This window comes from Elephantulus edwardii, unplaced genomic scaffold (assembly GCF_000299155.1).
Source record: "Elephantulus edwardii isolate Elephantulus edwardi_28Jun2011 unplaced genomic scaffold, EleEdw1.0 scaffold00018, whole genome shotgun sequence".
Taxonomy (NCBI): domain Eukaryota; kingdom Metazoa; phylum Chordata; class Mammalia; order Macroscelidea; family Macroscelididae; genus Elephantulus; species Elephantulus edwardii.
The window spans coordinates 24,757,300-24,779,663 of record NW_006399768.1 but is presented as its reverse complement, the minus strand read 5'-3'; the positions used below and the strand labels follow the sequence as shown (position 1 = coordinate 24,779,663).

At 38.7% G+C, this 22,364-nt stretch overlaps 1 protein-coding gene across 4 annotated transcripts in view; it reads left to right on the top strand.

Moving 5' to 3' along the window:
- PDLIM3 (PDZ and LIM domain 3) overlaps nucleotides 1-22,030 on the top strand; it is a 47,866-nt gene extending 25,836 nt beyond the window's left edge. The window contains exons 3-8 of one of the 4 annotated variants that reach the window (XM_006882247.1): nucleotides 451-535; nucleotides 10,940-11,007; nucleotides 17,016-17,279; nucleotides 18,813-18,943; nucleotides 20,473-20,590; nucleotides 21,841-22,030. In XM_006882247.1, coding sequence (XP_006882309.1) covers nucleotides 451-535; nucleotides 10,940-11,007; nucleotides 17,016-17,279; nucleotides 18,813-18,943; nucleotides 20,473-20,590; nucleotides 21,841-22,030 — 856 coding nt within the window. Of the gene's footprint in view, nucleotides 1-450; nucleotides 536-10,395; nucleotides 10,584-10,939; nucleotides 11,008-17,015; nucleotides 17,280-18,812; nucleotides 18,944-20,472; nucleotides 20,591-21,840 lie in introns of all 4 variants that reach the window. The other 3 variants (XM_006882249.1, XM_006882248.1, XM_006882250.1) reach the window with 3 other exon arrangements.
- Nucleotides 22,031-22,364: the final 334 nt, after the last annotated feature.

The window sequence follows — 22,364 nt, the reverse complement described above, 5'->3', positions numbered from 1 at the left end:
ATTGAGGGAAATGGTAATAATGAATGAATGAAAATCCAACTTTTCTGTAAACTTTCATTAAAATAACAAATTTTTTTAAAAACCCAAACACTTAATCCAATTTAGACTAATTAGGTGAGAGTGAGCTGTGGTGGCCCACTGGTAAGAAATTGCACTGCAGTCTCAAAAGCACATGGTTCAAACCCACCAGCTACTCCTCTGGAGAACGATGGGCAATCACCTCCCGTATGATTTACTGCCTTTGAAAACCTGCTGGAGGGTCAGTTGTGAGTCAGTACTGACTTGATGGCACCCAACAACCGTTGGATGAGAGAATACAGAATAATGGAGGCAGAACATTGGTTTTGTTTAAACTACCAATGGGTGTTAATAGTTTCAAAGAAGGGAAAATTATAGTAAAACTATACATACCACTAGAATCTGAAGTTAATAGCTTTATTTTATTCACAGGGCAGAAACTCGTTTATGGTCACCACAGGTCTCTGAAGATGGAAAAGCTCATCCTTTCAAAATCAACTTAGAGTCAGAACCACAGGTATGAATTTTGGAGTTAATGATAGTCACATTGTATTTCCATTAAATTATGTCAAAGTCTTCCAAGCGAAAAAAAAGAATAGGAAATATAAAAACGGAGCACGTTTCTGATAAGAAACCACTTATTTGCTTTTTCTGTCAGAGGTTAATTTACATTACTCAGGCCTTCTCAAGTAAAAGAGAGGGGGAAAAGAAAGCATGTCTAGGCAAAAATCTTATTAAAAGACAAATATGCTATCATCAGGAGGAATTTAACTATCCATCTCTATACTTGGTTTAGTTTTCAGTTTTTATTATGGATTTCTGCCAAATGACTATGAGGTAATCTAAGAAATAAAAATACGATTCCCCATTTAAAACAGGTGTCTTTAATCAAAACATTGCTGTGAACTTAAACTCTTCAAGGACATTGTCCAGGTTTTTATTTCACATCTCTCAATTCTCATTTCTGGCATTCTAGAGTTAAGTTTACTGTGGAAATAATTTTGAATTGCATGATCATGGTGGAACACTGGGCGTGCAGTTGAGTTACAGAAAGTGATGGATTTCCCTGAGGAAACTCTAATGAGCTATATTAATCTAATCATCTGATCCTTAACTCACTACTCTGCTTTCAGAATCTTCAATAAACTGAATTTTAAAAAAACTTCATTTGTTATGTACTAAAAATCTAATTAAGGAAGAGTTTTTAGAATCTCTTCTTTGAAACTCTATAGGTTTATCAATAAGGAGATGGCAATGAAATATCCCCTTTGAGACAAGTATTTCTACTATATTTATTAGGCATTCCCAAATTACTTGTTTCCTACATATTTTTATCTCCCCAAAATTAATTCAAAACATATCTCCCCCAGCCCCCCGCCCCCCGTAAGCCTCAGCAGTTTTTCTCCTTTGGAAAGAATCAACTCCTGTTACATTTATCTCCACATGCTTCCATTGTCTTCTCTGAAAACTTCATGAAAAAAACAAACAAAAGATGATTTCAACCTACTCTATGAGACAGTTTCTGTGAACAGAATGGCCCAAGGTTTCCAACGCTAGTCTCTTTGGCTTGTAAACTATCTGGTGGAGTCAAAGCACAAAGAGATCCCTTAGCACCCAAGCACTTAACCATAGCACCATCGGGGTTCCTAAAATACATACGCTGTTGTTGTGTACTGTTGGCTCTGACTCATAGAGACCCTAACAACAACAATTTGGAAACTTGACCTATCCTGAGCCAACCTCACCGTCTCTGACACCTGACCCCGTGGTCACGGTCATTGTGTCAATCCATCTCATCCAGGTTCTTCCTCTCCTGTGCTGAGTCTTTTACCCTTCCGGGCGTGATGTCCTACTCTAAGGACTGGTCCCTCCTGGTAACATATATAATATAGAATTAATATGTGCCTCACATGGAATTTTTCTAAGATTTAAAGAAAATAGAAAAAATATTTTCTCTCTTTACATTGTTCATGAGACCAAATGGCATCGAGTTGATTGTTATTCATGGCAACATCATGTGTGCCAGATTAGAATATTAGAACATAGTGGGATATGTGTCCCATAAGTTTGTTAATGCCTAATTGTTCAGTAGCAGATTGCCATAATTCTCTTTTAAACACCACTGGATGGCTTTAAATCACTGATCTTACATTTACCAATCAAGGGCAGTTTTTTTCCGATATGGTCATAGAGATCCTCCACTCAGTGTTAAGATCAGGATAGTACTTTCTTCCAGACTGGGATCGGATGCCTCCTCCCCTTTCACAGCAGAGACAGTGAAAACTGCCTGTGTAGAAGGGCTCCCTAGAGATAATTATAGAAGGCCTTCCTCATCACTATTACAAGTATCATTGTAAATTATTTTAAGTTAAAATGCAATCCCTCCAAGATAAGGAAAATTCTGAGTAATCTTAGTTGTTGTTGTTATGTGCTATTAATTCCGAGCCCACCCCTAGCTGACCCTCCAGTGGGTTTTCAGAGACAGTAAATCACATGGGAGGTGATTGTCCATCTTTCTCTTTCAGAGCAGCTGGTAGATTCAAAGCATGTGCCTTGGGGATTGCAGCGCAGCTACTTACCACTAGGCCACCAGAACTGCCCTAGATTTTTCTTTTTAATTGTCTTTCTCATTGCCTTTGAGTTGGAATCCATTCATATGAGACTGTCCATTGGGTTGCTGAAGCAAAATCCCACTGGTGTAAATTGCCCTTCAGGACCTCATGGGTGTAGACTGCTAGAGGTCTTGGGTTACTGGCACAATGTCCCACAGCTTAAGCCATCAGGATCTTTGTCAGAAGAAAAGAAAGGAACCTTGAGTTTAAAAACCACTAACAGCAAAAGGAGGAGAAAACAGGGCCCAAAGTGGGTGAGCAGGACAGAGTATCAGTGAGAACAAAGCCATCCCTTGGAGCACAACACACAATAATGGCTCAATAAATAACTGACAGAAGCATGATAGAAAGTGGAGCATGAGAAAGCAAAGTACATGCATTTTCACCCAGCCCAGGACCAACCCTGGGAACCTGTTCTCGGGTGCTGTTTTGCCAGCAGTCCCCGTTGTTGAACTGTACAAGTGACTTTGAAAACTGAGTAAAGGATTTCGTTCAGTTAAGGATTTAATTTTTCAAGGTAATAAACAAGCAAAGATTCTCTTCTTCCCAGCCTGCATGGAGCAAGTAGCACAGGCATGAGGCAGGGATCTGAGTGCTGATGGTACTAAAGGGTGCCGTTTCCACCCGAGTCTCTAAGTATGTTGGCTCTGACTCACCAGTACCTAAGAACAACAACGGTCAGGTGGGTTGGTGAACAGTAACTCCTTAGATCAACATTTTCTGTAGTGGAAGAAAAGATTGAAAGAACAGAGGGAACAATCCTCTGAAAGCAGTGCTGTAATTCCAGTACCATCCTTTGCTGTCATGCCCAAAGCTACCTGTTCTATCTTACCCTCATCCTTTAATCACTTGGAAGCAACAAATGAGAAAAAGTGACAAGGTGCTACTAAACATTTGTTTTAAAAAAATATGAAAGGTTAAAAAAAAGATATGCATGTGTGTATTGACGGTGCAAGATATGCAACCTCTTATCACTGGACGGAATGGAATGCCATGCCACCAGCGTTTCTTAAGCACAAGGTGAGGCTGGACTGTGATAAGACTCGGTATCTTGCTGACTTGTCTCCAGAACTGGAATGAAGGGCAAGTCTCTAGAAGTGACCTCTTTTGCAAAATTATTAGTTTATGACTATGGTTATAAAAAATATCTCTGGTGGTCCAATGGTTAAGTACTCAACTGCTACCTGGAAAGGTGGCAATTCAAACCTATCTAACAGCTGAAAGGGGGGAAAAAAAGAACTAAAATAAATAATTTTAAAAAGAAACTAATGAATGCTCTTACAGCCTAGAAAACCTTACCGAATTGCTCTACTCTGGCCTACAGGGTCATTATGAATCAGAATCAACTCTGTTACATACAAAGAGCATATCGAGTCTTGAATCATTCTAAGTTTACTACTGTTCTCTCTTGTTGGTCATCACTATTCTATGTGCCTGTCCTAAGTATTGGCGTAGACATATGAATGCCCATGAAACTATAAATGGGGGGGGGGGAGGAACTACTTTTTTAAAAAAGGTAGAATGAGTTAAGGACTATATATAGCAAGATGACAGATGGAGCCTTTGAACATTCCATTAGTTTGAGTCATGACAAATTCTCACTGACTTCTTCTCCAAGAGTCTGGCATTTGAAGGTCTCAGAGATAAGAACAATCTCACCACTTCCCCTAAGAATTCCTACTCCTTGTGAATTTCTCAGACCAGATTTCTGCAAGACCAGTTCATATAACTTGATACTTCCAGACATGCATTACCTACATGAAACAACTGAATTCCAGTCCAACCTCTGCTATCTACAAACTCTCTAGCATAAATTAGGACAATATGGTGATACAAAGCAAATGTGAATTTTAAATAGTAGACCAAGATTAAAGAAAAACAGCAAGGCTTTTATCTGTTGTTCTTAGGGTGACTATGAGTCAGAGTCAGCTTAATACACCTAACAATAATAACAATCAAGCTCTGGTGGCCTGGATTCGAATCCCCCATCTGCTCCACAGGAGAAAGATGGGAAATCTCCTCCCGTGAAATGAACTGCTTCTGAAAATCCACCAGAGGATTAGCAATGGGTCAGTTCTTACTCAACAGCACACAACAACAACATACAAAAAGATGTCTCTTTTTTCCCCCTCCAAAGTAAGATCTTTGCAAATAAAACAATCTCATTCATGAGAGATGTGTTACTCACATACTCATTGCTGCCAAGTTGAAATCAACTCATAGTGGACCCTCCAGAATCTGTGAATTACATGTGCCATTAGTATATTATGCTAAGATATCAGGGATAGCAAATGGTCAAATGCCACGGAGTTATGTAAGACTTGAGTTCTTCTATTTCAACCCACCAAACTTTTCTTTTCTATTATCTTACCTTGGAATAAAAGAAAAAGTATTGGAATAAGATAATCTTTTTCATTTGAAAAATAATACACCCATTCTTCACTTACTAATCAAAGAGCTCTGGCAGATAACACGTTTGCCTGCTAACCAAAAGGACAGCCTTTAAACTTCTCTCTATCTGAGAGAGATATGTGTCAATTTACTTCTGTAAAGACTTACCCCTGTGGAAACAATAGAGCATTCTCCTCTGTCCTCCAGGGGTGCTAAGAGTCAAAATTGACTCGATGGCTATGAGTTTGTGGGCGCTGCTCAATGCTGTTAGGTGAAAAAGACCAGATTGTTACACCAGATGTTAATTAGAAAATGAAGCATAACCACGTCTTATTATAAAATTGAGAGTGACTGCTTTGTTACATAACTGTCAAGGTAGAGCATTATGTAACTCACATTATATCATAACCTAACTGCCAAATGTCATCACTACAAACGGCTAGATTTCTTTACTTAGTTGCCAAACCAGTGAGAAGCATAGCCCAGCCAAGTTTACATATAAAGTAGATTTTATACTATTGTCACAAATGCAAAATATCAGATAGTTGATAAATGAGCAGTTGTTGTTGTTGTGTACCATAGGGTCGGAACTGACCCATAGCTGACCCTCCAGCAGGTTTTTAGAGGAAGTTAATCACAATGGAGGAGACTCCAGCTGGTGGCCTTGAACCGTGTGCCTTTGGATTACAGTACAGCTTCTTGCCACCACAGAGTAGGTATGTTTATTTGTTGATGAAACAGCACAGTATCCTACTAGCCAAGCTTAGCCCCAAATAATAAAATTTCAGTATACATCTTTTCAGTCTTTTCTCTTTGAAATGGCTTTGAAACATTTTTCTTGCATAGTCATACTAATAACTCTTTCAAAATTTAAGTATCCAGATTTTTCACTTGTCCAAGCTATCTTTAAATAGTTAAAATTTTTACAATTTGCTACTTGAGTCTTTGGCTTGAAAGGAAACCTTGAAATTGAAAATTAAAGAAAAAAATTAAAAATATTCCTTCCATACAATTCTGAGTATTGTCTATGAGCAGGAGTATTGATCTAACATGAAGAAAGTTTCACAATGCCTAGCTTTCAGAGAGATGCAAATACATTGTTTTAGTAACTAGAAAGCAGCCTACCTAAAACCAACTCCCCAAAGTCCTTCCCAGTGAGATGTGGTGAAACACTTGAAACTGATCACTGATAGAAAAATAGTTACAAGGGTAACTTTATTTTTCATTTCAGGAGTGTGCATGAGAAAGAGGTGATTGTTAATAAATTCCAAATACGGGTTCATGTAATCATTTCATCAGTCTGGTTTTAGCAAATCTTTGATTGCTTGATGTAGGTTCTTTCCCTAATTCCTCTTTCTTTTTTTTTTTTTCCTTTTAAGTACATACATGTGTCAATCAAGCATGTTGTTTTTCTTTGATCTGGTACTGGTCTCAGTCCTTGGGCTGAAATCTGTGGACAGCTTCTCCAAGTACAAAGTTGAAAGGTGGGCTGTGTCTGAATGGTCTCATTGCTGAGATATTCCAAAGACTTAGGGGGTTGTCCTCAACAACTGCACAACCCTCCCACTTCAGCAATGTCAACAGAGATTTGTCAAGTTGTAGCCTTTACTCAGGCAGCTCTAGCATTTTATTAATCCAAAATAAAATATTATCCTTTAAAGCAAGATCTTAATATTTTTAAAAAATTACATTTTAGGTTATATTAGTTAATTGGAAAGATTGTTTTAGGAATTCCTAAAACATAGAATAATTTCTATGGTTTTGTCTCAGTAGGATGATATTAACACAAGACCTGGACAGTATTAACTGCTATATAATTTTTTTACTAGTATTTTGTGTAGCTAAAAATTTTCTAGGAAACAAAAGACGGAACTCAAGTGGAACAGCAGTCTTCTAATTGGTTTTGTCCTTTGATTACATTTGACCATCAAGGATGACATAAGATTTGGAATAGAACATTGATGTTTAGTGACATGTTTAAATTTCCTGCTTACCTTTGGTACATAGACTTTGTTTGCTTTTTCTGGAATGACTGTAGTAGCCATAAACTAACGATTTGCAAAGTCTAAATACGACTATTTAAAGCTTGTATTAAAAAACTTCTATTATATGACTCAAGTGAAAAATAGAAGAATTTTTGCTTCTATTTTATTTAAACAAGTTAAATTTGTCACCTTTGCAACATGTAAGCAAAACTGAAAATGGCAAAGAAAAGGCTTGGAGCTAATTAACTTCTTGTAATGCTTTGTGGGGGCACTAGTAGGGATTATTGTTGTTGTTGTTGTTGTTGTTGTTGTTGTTGTTGATTACCATCAAGCATGACTCATAGCGACCCTATGAACAAAAAACCTGAAGCCTTTCTATAACTATCATCATTTCTCAAGGTTCATAGAGTTTACAGAGGCTTAGTGGATAAAGCTACTTACACAGAAGTAATTCCATCTGCCTGGCAATTACCATTCATGTTTATTTATCATTGTTAGCCTCAGAAGAAATAACAGCAGCAAGTTTCCCAGAGAAATCATTTTATCTTAACCATGTTTACTAATTAAATTCTATCCACCAATATTTGTAAGACATGACATACATTGTTTATCAAAACACTAAGTTCCACATAACTTGAGACATTCAGTCCTGCCTGCCTTACTCTTTAAATTAGCCTGAAGATTTATATTCCACCAAAGATGAGCTATAATGCAATTAGTCTTCTTTCAAATCAAGAAGATTAACAATTACTTGAGCCATGGCCACTGTCATTAGGTACAGTAATTTCAAGTTCACTTTTAAATTCCACAAGAGCTAGCTAGTCACAATAATTAATCATAAAACATAACCAATCCAACTTTAATATTAATTTAATTAAAATGGATTGTCCCACTTCAAAATGTTTGACTGCATTCATTGTCGACAGGTTCTGGGATGAGGAATTTTCTAGAGACACTTGCAGTTGTTACAGTCATTTTGCAATTACGTAGTTTCCCAACCAACTCCTTATTACTACTGAAAAAAAGTTAGAATCAATGAAGCATTGGTAAGATTAATCACACTCTAGAATTATGGACTAAGCATTACCCAGTTCAGACTTTCTGATTCAGGAGGCTATGAAAATACGTAAAAGGTGAACACAAAGCTATCCTTGATCACATCACATCACAGATTTTTTTCAGGAATCACAAGATATGAGAGGAAAGGGCTATAGGGAAAGACAAGGTGGGTGAGCTGTTAAGGCTGCATCTCCTTCTACCTTTGAATAACCATTTTCCTTCTTAAAAACCATACTTCGGAACCTTCTCAGGGTAAACTGAAAGAAAACATTTGCAGTTGGATTCTAGCAGGAAGTTGTTGGTTCTTGGGCATGCAAGTCTTTGTGTGAAACTGTTCCAAGAAATAATCTCTTCCAAAAATATCTGTAATAAGAAGAAGAAAAATGACATGAAAAAAGCATCATAAGATCTTTTCTTTTTAAAAAAATTTTTTTAGTCCTTCCCAGAAACAATAGTACTAACGTTAACCATATTGGCATGTTTTTAATGGGCAACTCTAGAGCCTCGTCCTTAGAGAGCTGAGCTGCTAACTTACTTCAAATCCACCAGTCTGCATGGGAGAAATGTGAGCAATCTCCTCTCATGTGAGATTTACAGCCTCCAAAAACCAACTGAAGGGTCAGCTAGGAGTCCATTTCAACTCAACAGCAACAAGTTGGAGATTTACTTTTAAAAAAAAAAATTATTCTTAAGAAACACTTGTAAAAATGTCTGTACTATTTGAAATCTACATGAGACATTCATGAGACATGTCATGAAAGTAAATGAAGTTGATGTGAATGTGTTAGTGAAAATATTTTCATAAAGACAAATTTTATTCATTCTGCCAAAGAGAAAAATTCAGAAAGAGAATTGGCTAATGTGTATTTTAGTGTTCTTCTTCTATTTTCTTCTGTTGCTTAGGAACAAAACGAGTTAAAGATTTTACAAAAATTCTAAATCTATATGAGAATTGGAAAATATAATAATTATAGGATTTCAGATCATTCAGACATTTTTTTCAGACTGGGAGTATAGAATTTTGATATTTAGACCTTTTTTCCAATGAATAAATGGGAAAATCTTTGATGGAATCATTGTATTAGTTATCACTCAAGTACTGATGTTAATCTTTTTTGGAAATTTTTGGAAGCATGAAAAGCTCCTTAAACACACCTGAAATCATTACCTTTGAAAACACATTTTCTGTAAATTTTATTCCTACTTTCCTAAAGAAAATCAGCCTTAATTCTTGTCATTTCATTTTTCAAGTTAAGGTTAAAACGTGTTCCAAATTGGTAAATTTTTTTGTTATTAAGAAAGAAAGAAAGGGAAGACCACAATTTTTATTTTAATTGTGTTGCAATGATTCAATACAGTTTTATTTACCTACTTCTTAAAATAGGGGCAAATTACTCTTGGCACCAGTAGCCAGGAAATCAAAAAACATATTGCAATGGGAAAGTCTGTGGTTAGGGACCTCTCCAAAATACTCAAGAGCAACAGTGTCTCTCTGGAGACTAAGGTCCGCCTGACACAGGCCATGGTTTTTGCAATCACTTGTTATGCATCAGAGAGCTGGACAATGACTAGGGAGGATAGAAGGAGAATTGACGCCTTTGAGCTGTGGTGCTGGAGAAGAGTATTGAATGTACCATGTACTGCCAAGAAAACAAACAGATTCATCCTAGAGAGGGTTAAACCAGGCTGCTCCTTGGAGGCAAGGATTCTGGGGCTTCACCTAGAGAGGGACATCATGCTGGGTAGAGTAGAGGGACAGCGCAGGAAAGGAATACCCTCTATGAGGTGGATTGATTCAGTGACTGGAGTAATCGGGATGGGTGTTTCAGAGGCAGTGCGATTGGCACAGGATAGAGCAGGGTTTAGGGCTGTTGTACATAGGGTCACTATAAGTCGCAAACGACTTGACGGCACATAACAACAACAACAGGGGCAAATTTATTTAAATATCAATCAAAAAAGAAGTAGATAGAAGTTCTATTTGGGAATATAAGGTTAATAATTTTCCCATGGGTCAAATTCCTGGAACAAAAGTCTCCGTATTCAAAAAGTCCTAATCTCTTAAAAGAGGTGGCTGTAGAAGCAACAGGGGTAGAGAGTGTTTTACATTAATTCATTTCCTTTGCACGTTCACATTTGGTAGATCAATATGGCACATGTACATTTTGCACAAAGTCATAGGTTTATGCCCAGCTCCTGCTTCAGCCTGTAGTTCAGTCTCCTGGTGGGTAGAAATGCCTTTATTAACAAGCGCATTGCTGCTAGTTTTGCTCATTAACAGCTTCGTTGTGCATTTTGTGGCTCTGTGTGTTTTGTCTGCCGTTGTACAGGAATTCAGACCCATTGGTACCGCGCACAACAGAAGGGCTCAGCCTTTTGTTGCAGCTGCAAATATTGACGACAAAAGGCAGGTAGTGAGCGCTTCCTATAATTCGCCTATTGGGCTCTATTCAACTAGCAATATCCAAGACGCGCTCCACGGACAGCTGCGTGGTCTCATTCCTAGTTCACCTCAAAGGTAAGTACTTGACTTTCAATCTGTGGTCATAATGTTCTTAACGGCAATAAAACATTTTCTCTTCATTCCGAAAGTCCAGCTCTTGCAATTTCATTTTCATTTTTCTGGAGGCACAATTAGCTTTTTTTTGTTTTCAAGCAAGCATGGTTCTAATGTGCTAGAGACAAGTCAGCCAGTTACTGGGTATTCAGTGACTAGATGGTTAAAAAAAAGAAATCACTCTGTTTTTGTCACCCTTCTTAGTGATGTCAGTATTTGCTGGTAAACAATTCTCTCTGTAAAGTTTGTTTTACCTAAAGAAAACGTATCAACTTTCTGCTGAGGACCTTTTTTTTTTCAACTCTTTGTTTTCACAGGACATCAACTACTTTGAACACAAGCACAATATGAGGCCCAAACCTTTCATAATCCCAGGCCGAAGCAGGTCATAAACGCTGAGATTGTGAAGTTGCAGTGCATGCTTCTGCCATTAAATCCTTACTAATCACCATGCAAAGTAACTTTGAGGTGTTTGAAGTGACTTTGCTAATTTTGAGATTTGTTTCAAAAGCTAAAGAAACAAACTTCCATAGCAGAGAGAAGAGTTGTCAAAAAATCTGCATTCCCAAGAGTAAACATTGAGATGTTAGAGCTGTGGGACTTTATGCAATCCCCATGTGTATTTATAACTGATCCCCTGCAGCTCTGGGGATCCCATCCAGAACTCAGTGACCTTAAGTGTGACAGTTGTGCTCCAACAGTTCCAGGAAAGAGGAAACCCTTGGCAGGGAAGCAGGTAGCACTCACATGGGAACGCCCTGGGCAGCTTCTCTGCTCTTCCCATCCTGCCACCATAGCACCTGCCTGCCTCTTACTGCACCTTCAGGCCTTCAGAATCTGCTGGGAAAGCCTACTAATTCTACCTCTCACAAAAAATATATTTTCGAAGGAAGAGAGTCAACTTGAAGCAGAATTGTTTGCTGTGTAAAGAAAACTCCCTCAATCTAGATAAAGAAAGAATGGGGAAGAAGTGAGATCTCTTGGTCATTCTGTATCTTCCACCACCACTACCATCACCCCATAACCCCACCACCACCACAACCACTACCTCCACCCCATCACCACACCACCACCATCATCCGACCACCAACACACCACCACATCACCACCACTACCACCACCACCACCCCACCACCCCACCATTGTCCCACCACTAGAAGCTGTGGAGTTGAAAGACTTGAGTTGACGCTAAGTGTTTCAGCAAAGATCTGTGCTCCTTAGAGTTTTCATCAGATTTTTTTTTAAACAGATTACCATTCTCCTGAGTTCCCTCTGGGTAAACTAAGTCTCCCAGGTTAACCCTTTGCACCACCCAGGAACTTATTCTTGTATACTATTGGGTCATTATCAATTCATAGCTGACCCTCCAAAGGGTTTTCAGAAGCAGTAAATTGCTTGCAAGGGGATTGCCCATCTTCTTCATTGTGAATCAGCTGGTGGATTTGAACTCCATCCCTTAGGGTTAGCAGCCCAACTCCTTACTACTAAGCCATCGGAGCTCCCAAACCACCCCAATAGCAGCATACAAATTAGAATAACAATGGGGAAGCTCTTAATGGTTGTCTGTCAATCTAAGGAATGAATTATAATTGGATGATCTTTTATTAATATCTATCCTAGAAACTGAGTATCGGCTTAAGGGAGAAGAAATATCATGCCTTATATTTTGACAGCAGGAAATAAATACCTTAGGAAACTTCAAACCCACCCCTCTGACCAAAATCAATCCAAAGAAAGGAAGTTGAGGTCAGGCTAGAATGATCCTGATTATTGTTTTCCTATGCTGATCAATTGATTCCAACTCATAGGGACTCCATGTGACATAGAACTACTCACCAAGTTTACTTGGCTATGATCTTTACAGAAATCAATCATCAAATCTTCTCTCTCCTGCAACCTCTGTGTGGATTAGAACCTCAAACTCTCTGTTGTTTTGCTGTTGTTATGTGCCATCGAGTCGTTTGCGACTCATAGCGATCCTATGTACAACAGCCTTAAACCGTGCTCTATCCTGTGCCAGTCGCACTGCCTCTGACACACCCATCCCGATTACCCCAGTCACTGAATCAATCCATCTCATAGAGGGTCGTCCCCTCCTGCGCCGTCCCTCCACCCTCCCAAGCATGATGTCTCTCTCCAAGGACCTGTCCCTTCTTGCAACAGGCCCAAAGTATAACATCCAAATATTTAACCATTGCACCACCAGGGATCCTTTGTAACGTTAATACCAGTGAATAATAATCAGCATCAACTGTCCTAAACCAGCAGCCTATTAACACTGCTTACTGCTGTTCGGTCTGTTCTGACCCTTAGTGCTCGTGTTGTTGTTGTTGTTGTGTACCGCAGAGTTGGAACTGACCCATAGTGACCCTCTAGTGGGTTCTCAGGGGTAATAAGTCACACAGGAGGAGATTGCCCATCCTCTCCCGGAGCAGCTGGGGAATTAGAACTGTATGCCTTTGGGATTGCAGCACAGCTTTTTATTACTAGGCTAGGGTCAATAAATCTTCTTAGAAGACAATCACCACATCTTTCTTCCATAAGATGATGGGTTAAAATTGACAGCCTTTGGATTAGCAGCTAAATGCTTTAGTCCCTTCACCACCAGGGTTCCTGATAGTTCTTACCTGAAAGAAGCCCACTTTCACAGGCTTTTGAGGCTGTGAATCTTTACTTAAAAAGACTGCCCATCTTTTTGTGGAACACCTGGTGGGTTTAAAGTGATGTTGATTATTATTCAATGGTCTTAACTAGTTACAAAAGATCCCTGGTGGTGCAATGGTTAAGTATTTGGATGCTAACAGAGGGTTTGAGGGTCTAATTTGTTAACAGCCCAACATGTAAGGCAGAAACTACCAGAGCGCCTTTGGTGGCCCTGGATTGAATCTCCAGGCATGTTTTATTTTACCCTCCTGATGTTTACAGACTTAAAATGTTTAGATGAAATGAACACTCTACAACCTATCAAAATGTCCACCACGCCTAACTGTGTTCTTCTTCCTTGGCCATTTTCATATATGTGTGACTTACCTGTCACAGCAGACATCTGAGTTACGACCCTGCTATAAATGATCATTCCTTCACGTAGGATCTCTGTAAGCTAAAGTCTGGACCAGCGGATTGCCTCCAAATAACTTAGAGAATTTCCATGATAACCACATTCAGAAAGGAGCATTTAGAGTAAGAAAAGTAGAGAAAGAAGCTACGAAGGAATGGATTACCAAATGGTCCTTTTTTCCTCCTATGCTTCCCCAAGAGCTGATCTAGCTTCCAAATCTCTTGTCCTCACCTAATGGTCCTTCATCGCAGTAGGGTTTTTGTGGTTACATGTCACCCTCTTAACTATACTATTAATGGACTACTTAACTGGTGTGTTGTTGTTTTATTTTTCATCAGAAGTAAGTTGGAGATGCTACACTGCTAACATGTTCATCTCTCTGAAACTTGGCTCCTAGCTGTGATTTTTATAATTATTTTACCACGATTGATGCATATTAAAAACTAGTACTTTTGGCTAAAAAAATACACTTATCATTAAAAGTAAATATGAGATTTTATAGATCTTCATAATGATACAGGATAGAGTACAATTCAGATCTATTGTTCTAGGAGTTGATGGCACCTGACAACAATAACAATAACAGCAGCAATAAAATGCAACTCATCTAGCTGCTTTCTTGACAGTGTTTCTAAAAATCCCTAAACATGTTTGCCTGTGGTCAGAGAAGTTAGTTGCTGACTTAGCAAACATAAGGCAATTTATTATCAATCTTACAGATGGTCTCGCCAAATCAAAACATCATCCTCAAGATAGTTCATCACCTACCTCTCCAGGTCACCAGCTACAGGTCATGGTGGCTCTTGTTAATATCCACAGTGACTGGAGTCCATAAAAAACCCTTTTTTAAAAGCAACAAGTATTTTTAAATTGGCCATAAAGGTGGAGGTGGTGGTTCTCATTTGCTTCCAGTTTATTTCCTAATATTCAATAGACATCAGGCCCTATATAGAATAATAAAGGAACTAAGAAAAGAGAAGACCCAATCTTTTCTTAAATTCATGCACAAGCATGCAGGAATATGAGAAGACTTCTTGTTGTTGTTGTTGTTAGGTGCCATCAAGTCAAGTACGAGTCATAGTGACCCTAAAAACAAAAGATCTGAACCCTGTTCTGAACATTATTAACAAAAAAATAATTCTGGGAGAGGGAATGGAGGGAAGAAAATGTGCATCAAAATAAAATTACAAATTAAAAAATGATGTTAAAAAAGAAAACATTTCTATTTACAACTATAAAACAAAATATATATTTATGTTGTACGCTTATCATACCTTTATGAATAAACAATTACAAATAAACAATCCATTGGCAATCTGCCTGCCTTGAGTACTAATCATAACCTACTATTTAATACTTTTCAATGAATTCTAGTTTTTCCTTTTATGTAATCCGTGCTGACCGAACTTGTATTGACTACATCTCATTGAATCCATATTAAGGAAAGAGGAAAGTGAATTCTGGTCAAGTACTTTCTCTGAAAGGATGCCAAAGCCAGACTGTCCATGACACATGTAGTCATAGTCGTTCATAAGGGTTTTTTTGAGTCACTATTTGGAGCCAACGTTGTGAAGGATGTAACTTCGTGTTTCAAACTCCAAACTATGATTTTATATGCTTCTTTACATCCAGGCCAAAACAGTAGAACTCACATTAACCTGTGCCACAACTGAAAATTGATATTTATTCTTTTCCCAGATGAAGGTAGTTTCTGGAGCAAGCGTAGGGGTAAGTCTGTGAAAATGATGAATAGGCCACCTGACATTTACTTTATGTTCTGACCAGTTTACAGACTGAGGTTTTAACAGGCATTCGCCAGTCAGGAAGTGAAGGAGCCTGTCAGATTTGCCTTCCTTGTTTAGGCTGTAAAGATAGTTGACTTGGTTAAAACAAGACAAAAAGTTTTAAGCATTCTCTTTACTACAATGGATTGTCCAGACCAATCAGGCTGGTTACTAACAGTGATAAAGTTGACACAATTACTGCCCCAAACCTTTTGGGTTTTGCTATCCATAAGGAACTATCATCATCTTTAGTAGTGAGAGTGAATGCAGATATGGAGCCACCCTTGAAACCTAGAGAATGCTGGTGTTAAGATAAACACACAATTGAAATCTGTTCTGTCTTGACTTTACAGAAGGCTAACCAGCAGGCCTGGGAGATGTTTACTTTAATACTAATACCTTTTTGGCTTTATCTTTTAAGACTGTGCTTTTCTTTTCCTTTTTAATCTCTTAGTTGATTGTCTTCTTACAGAATTCATCCCTCATGCTGTACTTAAAATGCATGTAGAAAATGAGTTCTTGTCATTGGCTCTGTCTATTATAGCCTCTTATCCGGATTCAGAGAGACTATGAAACCTTCCTAATTGTCTCTAAACTTGCATGAGTGGCCTTTATGATGTTCTAATAATATTTCTCTTCCAATTTGTCCTTTTAAGGAAATGAGAAATATGCATGCATGCTTCCAAATTTGTATGCAAAATTACTCTGCCTAAAGAAATAAATAGTAATTTATTGTTGCCCTACAGAGTGTCCTAAAAAATCAGAAATCACTTTATTTGCCCCCTGATCATTTATTTCTAGGCAAAAAGCATTTATTGGCTTTTTCTATAGTCTAAATCAAACCACTTAATGGTCTTTTAAAGTGTATTCTTCACTAATGAAAATAGAAAATGGACGAAAATGCTGGCACTAAAATATTTACTAAATAACTTTAAACCTCATTCTTCCCACATAATTTATAATCTCTCAATTATTATTTAAAGTTCAACTGCATTACTGTATTGTAAAAAGGAAACATCCTTTTTACCTTGAAATATTTAGCTCAAATGTTTAACTGAATCTTCACGCTTCATATTCAGTGGCAATTTGCAAAGGACCATTCATTGATATTTTAATTTTAAATATTCAATGTCAGATACAAATACATGTAGAGTCAATGTACTGTTTCAGGATTATTTGATATTAAGTTTAAAATTATTTGGCCTGTTTTTGAAATTCAAGGATAGTTACATTTTTTCCTACATTTCATTACATTGTTCCTACATTTCATTTTCAACAGAGAGTAGCTTTTAGAACAAAGCCAAAAAAATGCAATATCACCTGTACATTTTAATTTTGTAAAACTTTTCCAGTCACGGATTTTAAAAAAAAAATCCTTTTAAAAAAAATAAATTCTTAGCAGAAAGAATAACTTTGTTTCATTTGCTGTAGTTCACCTCTTCCTTTTTTGTCTTCAACTCATTTAACCTCTCTGTACTTGTTCTCTGTGTTCTCATGTCTGCATTTTCTGGTCTTTTGTGTCATCTCCGTGTAACGTGGTCATTAACACAGTGGATGCAGTACTCCTTCCGGTATTGATGGTGGCAGTGGACGTAGCACCCCTTCTTCTGTCAGTACTCTTAGTACTATTTGCCCAGGTGACTTGAAAGTTGCTGCTAAGATGGCCCCTAACATTCCTTTGGAAATGGACCTTCCTGGTGTGAAGATTGTACATGCTCAATTTAATACACCTATGCAGTTGTACTCAGATGACAATATTATGGAAACACTACAGGGTCAGGTTTCAACAGCTCTAGGGGAAGCGCCCTCCGTGAGGTAATACGGGTCTTTTTGTACCATGGGCATATTAACTAAACATGTGGGCAATGTCAAGTTTTCTGGTGTTTTTTACTGTTAAGTTTTAATTGAATGAATACTTTGTGGGAAACTTTCTTTAAAATGCAAGTGATTTCTTAAAAATATCTAGCAAAATTCCAACAAATAATGGAGACTAGAGAAATTAAGTTTTCTGCAATAGCAATAAAATGAAATCATGAAAAGGCTAAATATTTATGTCTGTTGAAAGCTACAAATATCTAGAATAATATTTCTCATAAAGATTTGCAATCTAGCTACCCATTATATCTGCTTTGTGGGGCAAAAAAGAAATGAGTAGAGATGGTAGGTTTGGAGGAGATTTAAGAAGTAACACTTCTCTTTCATACTGGTAACTTGTGGTAATTATATTTTTGTCATTTTTGCCAATGGCAAAGATTTATTAACGAATCCTTCCCAATAGTAATATAGATATTTGTCACTGACCATTGTTCTAATTTCTTCTGTACTATAAATATTTATTCAAACTACTTTTATCACCAAACTATTTTAAAGATGTATCAAAAGATAAAATTTTATTTCTTTCATTCTTATAGCATCACTTTTCCTTTTTAAATATCATACTAAGAGTACTATGAAATAATAAGTTAGTAAAGCTATCTCTCAGAATAAGTACAATGATTGAGCTAAGACTATAATATCCACCACAATTTCCAAGGAATTTTAGATATATAAATTTATTATTTTCAAATATATTGTAAGGAATAAAAACATGTGCAACTAGTAACTATCTTTCTAGATAATATTATTAAATTACATAGTAATAAAGCAATTAGTATCTGGCAGTAATATTGCAATATCTTTTTATTACTCATGATGAGTATATTTTTGAAAGTATAGTAAAGTAAAGCTGCTACCATTTTTGGTAATGATCTATAATGGAGCTATTTAAAATATATAATGTAGTCAGCATAACAGGTTAAGTATTAGATGCTTCCAAACATCGACAATTTTAATTTCTTCAGTTTACAAGGAAAAATGTTCATTTTGTTCTTTCGAGCAATTAACCTAGCAAATTAAGCTTTCAAAATTAAATGAGGCTCGTTCACTTTAATATCAAAAAGTGAATCTGAATTTTATTAGCAAATTTGCGACAGAAAATAATCCATTTGGGCTCATTCCTACACTATGTATGCAGCTTTTTTTTCTGAAAGGAGTTCACTTTGTTCATGGTTGTGTTTACATTTCCTTCAGGCACAGATCTTAGGCCTAAAAATTGTCATTTCCCAGCAGTCTCCTTTCAGTTGCCCTGCATACTAGTCCACTGTTCAGGTGGCTCGCAGGTTAATTGCTCCACTACATTTTCATGGCAGCCCACGTCAACGTTCGCGATGTGTTTTGAACTGTCATAGAGATGAGCTTGACAACACTAGCGCTGCTGTGATCACGGTGAGCACTGCTCACCAGGCCTGGTGGCATCCGCCGCCTTCTGCCTCTGGCTCCTGATGCGCTCCTGTTCTCCTCATGTTTCAGTGAACCCGCGGCCTCTGTGCCCCCTCATTCGGATGTGTACCGCATGCTCCACGACAACCGCGACACGCCCGCGCCACCTCGCCAGTCTGGCTCCTTCCGAGTGCTCCAGGACTTGGTCAATGATGGCCCAGGTGAGAAGACACGGATGTCCACCGACATGGTGTTGATAGAGGCAAGAGGTGTAGGGGGTTGAAGAGAAAGGGGCTGCAAGCATACCACAGGCAGGGAGATCTGAAACCTGGCTGTCATCAGGGATCAAATGCATCTTTGCTCAGAAGGACGTGAGAAGTGTGTGCCTGTCCGACTCCAAGTGACATGCATGTTGCTACAATGCTGGCAGCTATTTCATACAAGCAAGGTCGCCCATGGTGGGCAGGTTTCAGCAAAACTTCCAGACTAAGAAAGAGTGGGAAGAAAGGCCTAGAACTGCTTCTGAAAACTAACCAATGAAGACACTATGCATCGCAATTTAATGCAAGCATAGCGGTAACCATGAAGATGGTACAGGGCAAGGCAACTTCTGCTTCAATTACGCAGAAAGTGAGACAAAGCTAATGGGACAGCACTGAAAAAGCATTCTGATCCAAACACACTGCTAAGTCCTTCGCCCATAGCTACCTCATTTAATCCTGACAATAACTCAGTAAGGAAAGACTTTTATTTTCCTTCTTTAACAATGAGGAAGCCAAGACTCAGAGAGAGCCCATTTCTTCAAGGGTACACAGCCAGGAGAGGCAGAGCTGAGTCTCCAGCCCACTGCTGCTGCCTTTGGCGATCATAAACTTTCCAGTGCTTTCCACCCCTAAAGATTCCTGTCCCTCAATCAAATCCATTGCTGTTGAGTCAGTCCTGACTCAGAAAGGCACTCCATCAGGCTTCCAGGACTATAAATCTTTATGAGATTGGACCCACACATACAGTGTCACTGGTGGATCCAAACCACCAACCTCTAAGTTCAGTCAAGAAACACATCACCATTGAGTCAGAACCGACTCATAGCTGACCCTCCAGCAAGTTTTCGGAGGCTATAAATCACATGGGAGGAGATTGCCCATCTTTCTTCCACAGAGTAGCTGATGGATTCAAGCTACCTGCCTTTGGGTTGGCAGTGCATCCTTTCGGTTAGCAGCCTGATACATTATATACCACACCACCAGGGCTACTTGTACTTTTAAAATTGCACAAAATATGCACACCCATGTTTATCTTTGTTCACAATAGCAAAGAGTTGGCAACAACCCAAGCGCCCATCAACAAACGAATGGATAGAGAAGCTGTGGTATATTCACACAATGGAATACTACACTGCACTGAAAAACAAGGAACTTAGGAAGTATTATACAAAATGGTTGACCCTGGAGAACATTAGAATGACTGAGTGAAATATTTCAGTTAAAAAAAAAAGTTGCACAAAAACATTCAGTATTCCTTTGAGCATTTTGTACTCACTCCTTCCAACAACAAATGTTCTAACCAATCCTTTCTGTAAAACCCTTCATTCAGAACAGTCTTTTATGCTCAAATTGACGCTGCTCCTTCTTACATGTGCAGACACAACTTAAGAATTCCTTAAGTTAACGAGTACACCTTAAAATAGAAGCAAAGTCCAAAGCGTGGCCAGCTGTTCCCTGGCTGTAAATGGAAGCACTTTGTTTTTCAGATGACCGTCCTGCTGGAACTAGGAGTGTAAGAGCTCCCGTTACCAAAGTCCATGGTGGTGCTGGTGGCCCGGGAGGCGCAAAGATGCCATTCTGTGACAAGTGTGGCAGTGGCATTGTGTAAGTTTCCTTTTTTAACCCAGGAATTCACTACAAAACTTAGAGGTAGTGCTTTATTTCTTAGACTTTAAGACTTTGTATATGAAAGGCAATTATGAAAAACCTTAACATATGATTTAATTTTCACACCATCTTAACACATCTAAGGAATCAGCATCCCTTTTAGAGGTCCTCTTAAATAGGCATGTGACTAAAAATATCAGTTTTTATTTTGAATGTCAACTACATTCTTACGGAGAGAAAAATGGGCCAAACAGAATATTAAAAATCAAATTGTAGAACAATAATTTTCATTTCCACTTCAAGTCTCTGGATACTCTTTTTCTGTATAAACTCAGGAAAGAATAGAAGCATCAGGTTGCTTATGAAAACATGTTATCCTTACGCAGTTCCTCAACTTGTACATCTGTTAAGACACAATTTTTGAAGTATTATCAGTTTGCATTTCTAGGGACTTTGTGTTTCAACATCCACATTTGCAAGCAAACTAGATCAGTTTAACCTCACCCTGGGACATCCCCAGCACAGCGGCTCCAGACATGCCTTTATTCTTTTCCTCTGCTTTTAATGCACAGGTGCCATCTGCCAGATAGGCACTAGGCATCCCTAGAGGCCAAGGGAGATAAGTCCAGACCAAGAAAGGGAGAAAGGTAGAATGTAAAGGGGAAAGGCAGGCAGAGAGAGCCACAGTAAACTCCGCTGTTCATTATGTTCCAAAAGCAATTATTACCCTGAAGTAAACTGTTTTGACAGTAGAGGCAATTCCTCCCACTCCCTGGAAATTCCATCTCTGCTCTTTGATCTTTTTCTATGCATTCCATAAAGAGGGCCTGGACCACCAAAATAGAACCCAATCTAGCTGTATAGACAACACTCTTGGTCACAATCAGGACCCTTTGCAGTCGTGTTTATCTCATCTGTACCATGTCCGTCCTCTTTCAAAGAAACTGTAGGGAAAGATAGTGAAGTAGGATTCTACAAATTTCTATCTGTAAACTACTGTCTAAAAGGCTGGAGTGGATTCCGTAAACACCAGAGAGAAACTCGAGAGGGTTAGGCGGTGCGCCTGGACCTCCCTGACAGGGACAGCTTTTCCCAGCTGCGCTGCATTTTACAGCTGGAGGCCGCTGCTTCCTGACCGTACAGCAGATAGCGTCTGCCTCGTGGGGAGTGTTTCCTCCCTTCATAGGTTATTTTTGGGTTAGTGGGTTTTCACTTGACCTTATTTTCTCCTCCCCACCTCCCCATAGGGGTGCGGTCGTGAAGGCACGGGATAAGTACCGCCACCCGGAGTGCTTCGTGTGTGCTGACTGCAACCTCAACCTCAAGCAAAAGGGCTACTTCTTCCTGGAGGGAGAGCTGTACTGCGAGACCCACGCGCGAGCCCGCACCAGGCCCCCTGAGGGCTATGACACGGTTACTCTTTACCCCAAAGCTTAAGCCTGTGAGACCGGGCCCACACACACACTCAACAGCGCGCATTTACACACAAAGACGTTCCTGGCTTTGGCCAGGAGGAGAGCAAACTGTCGCCTCCAAAAGTAAAGCTGAGGCTTTTAAGCATTTGTTGTGTACTGGGGAGGAGGAATGGGAGGCACATGCCTGCTTTACGACAAAAGCGTACAATTTTATTCTGTTTTGCAACTCTTTTTATCTAGCAATAACATATGGAGCAATAATTTTTGTATGCTCTCCTCCAAAATCTACATAGATAACGGTGACCATCAAACACAAAGGCATCAGGAAACTTTGGAGAGTCTTAATGTCTTTCCTT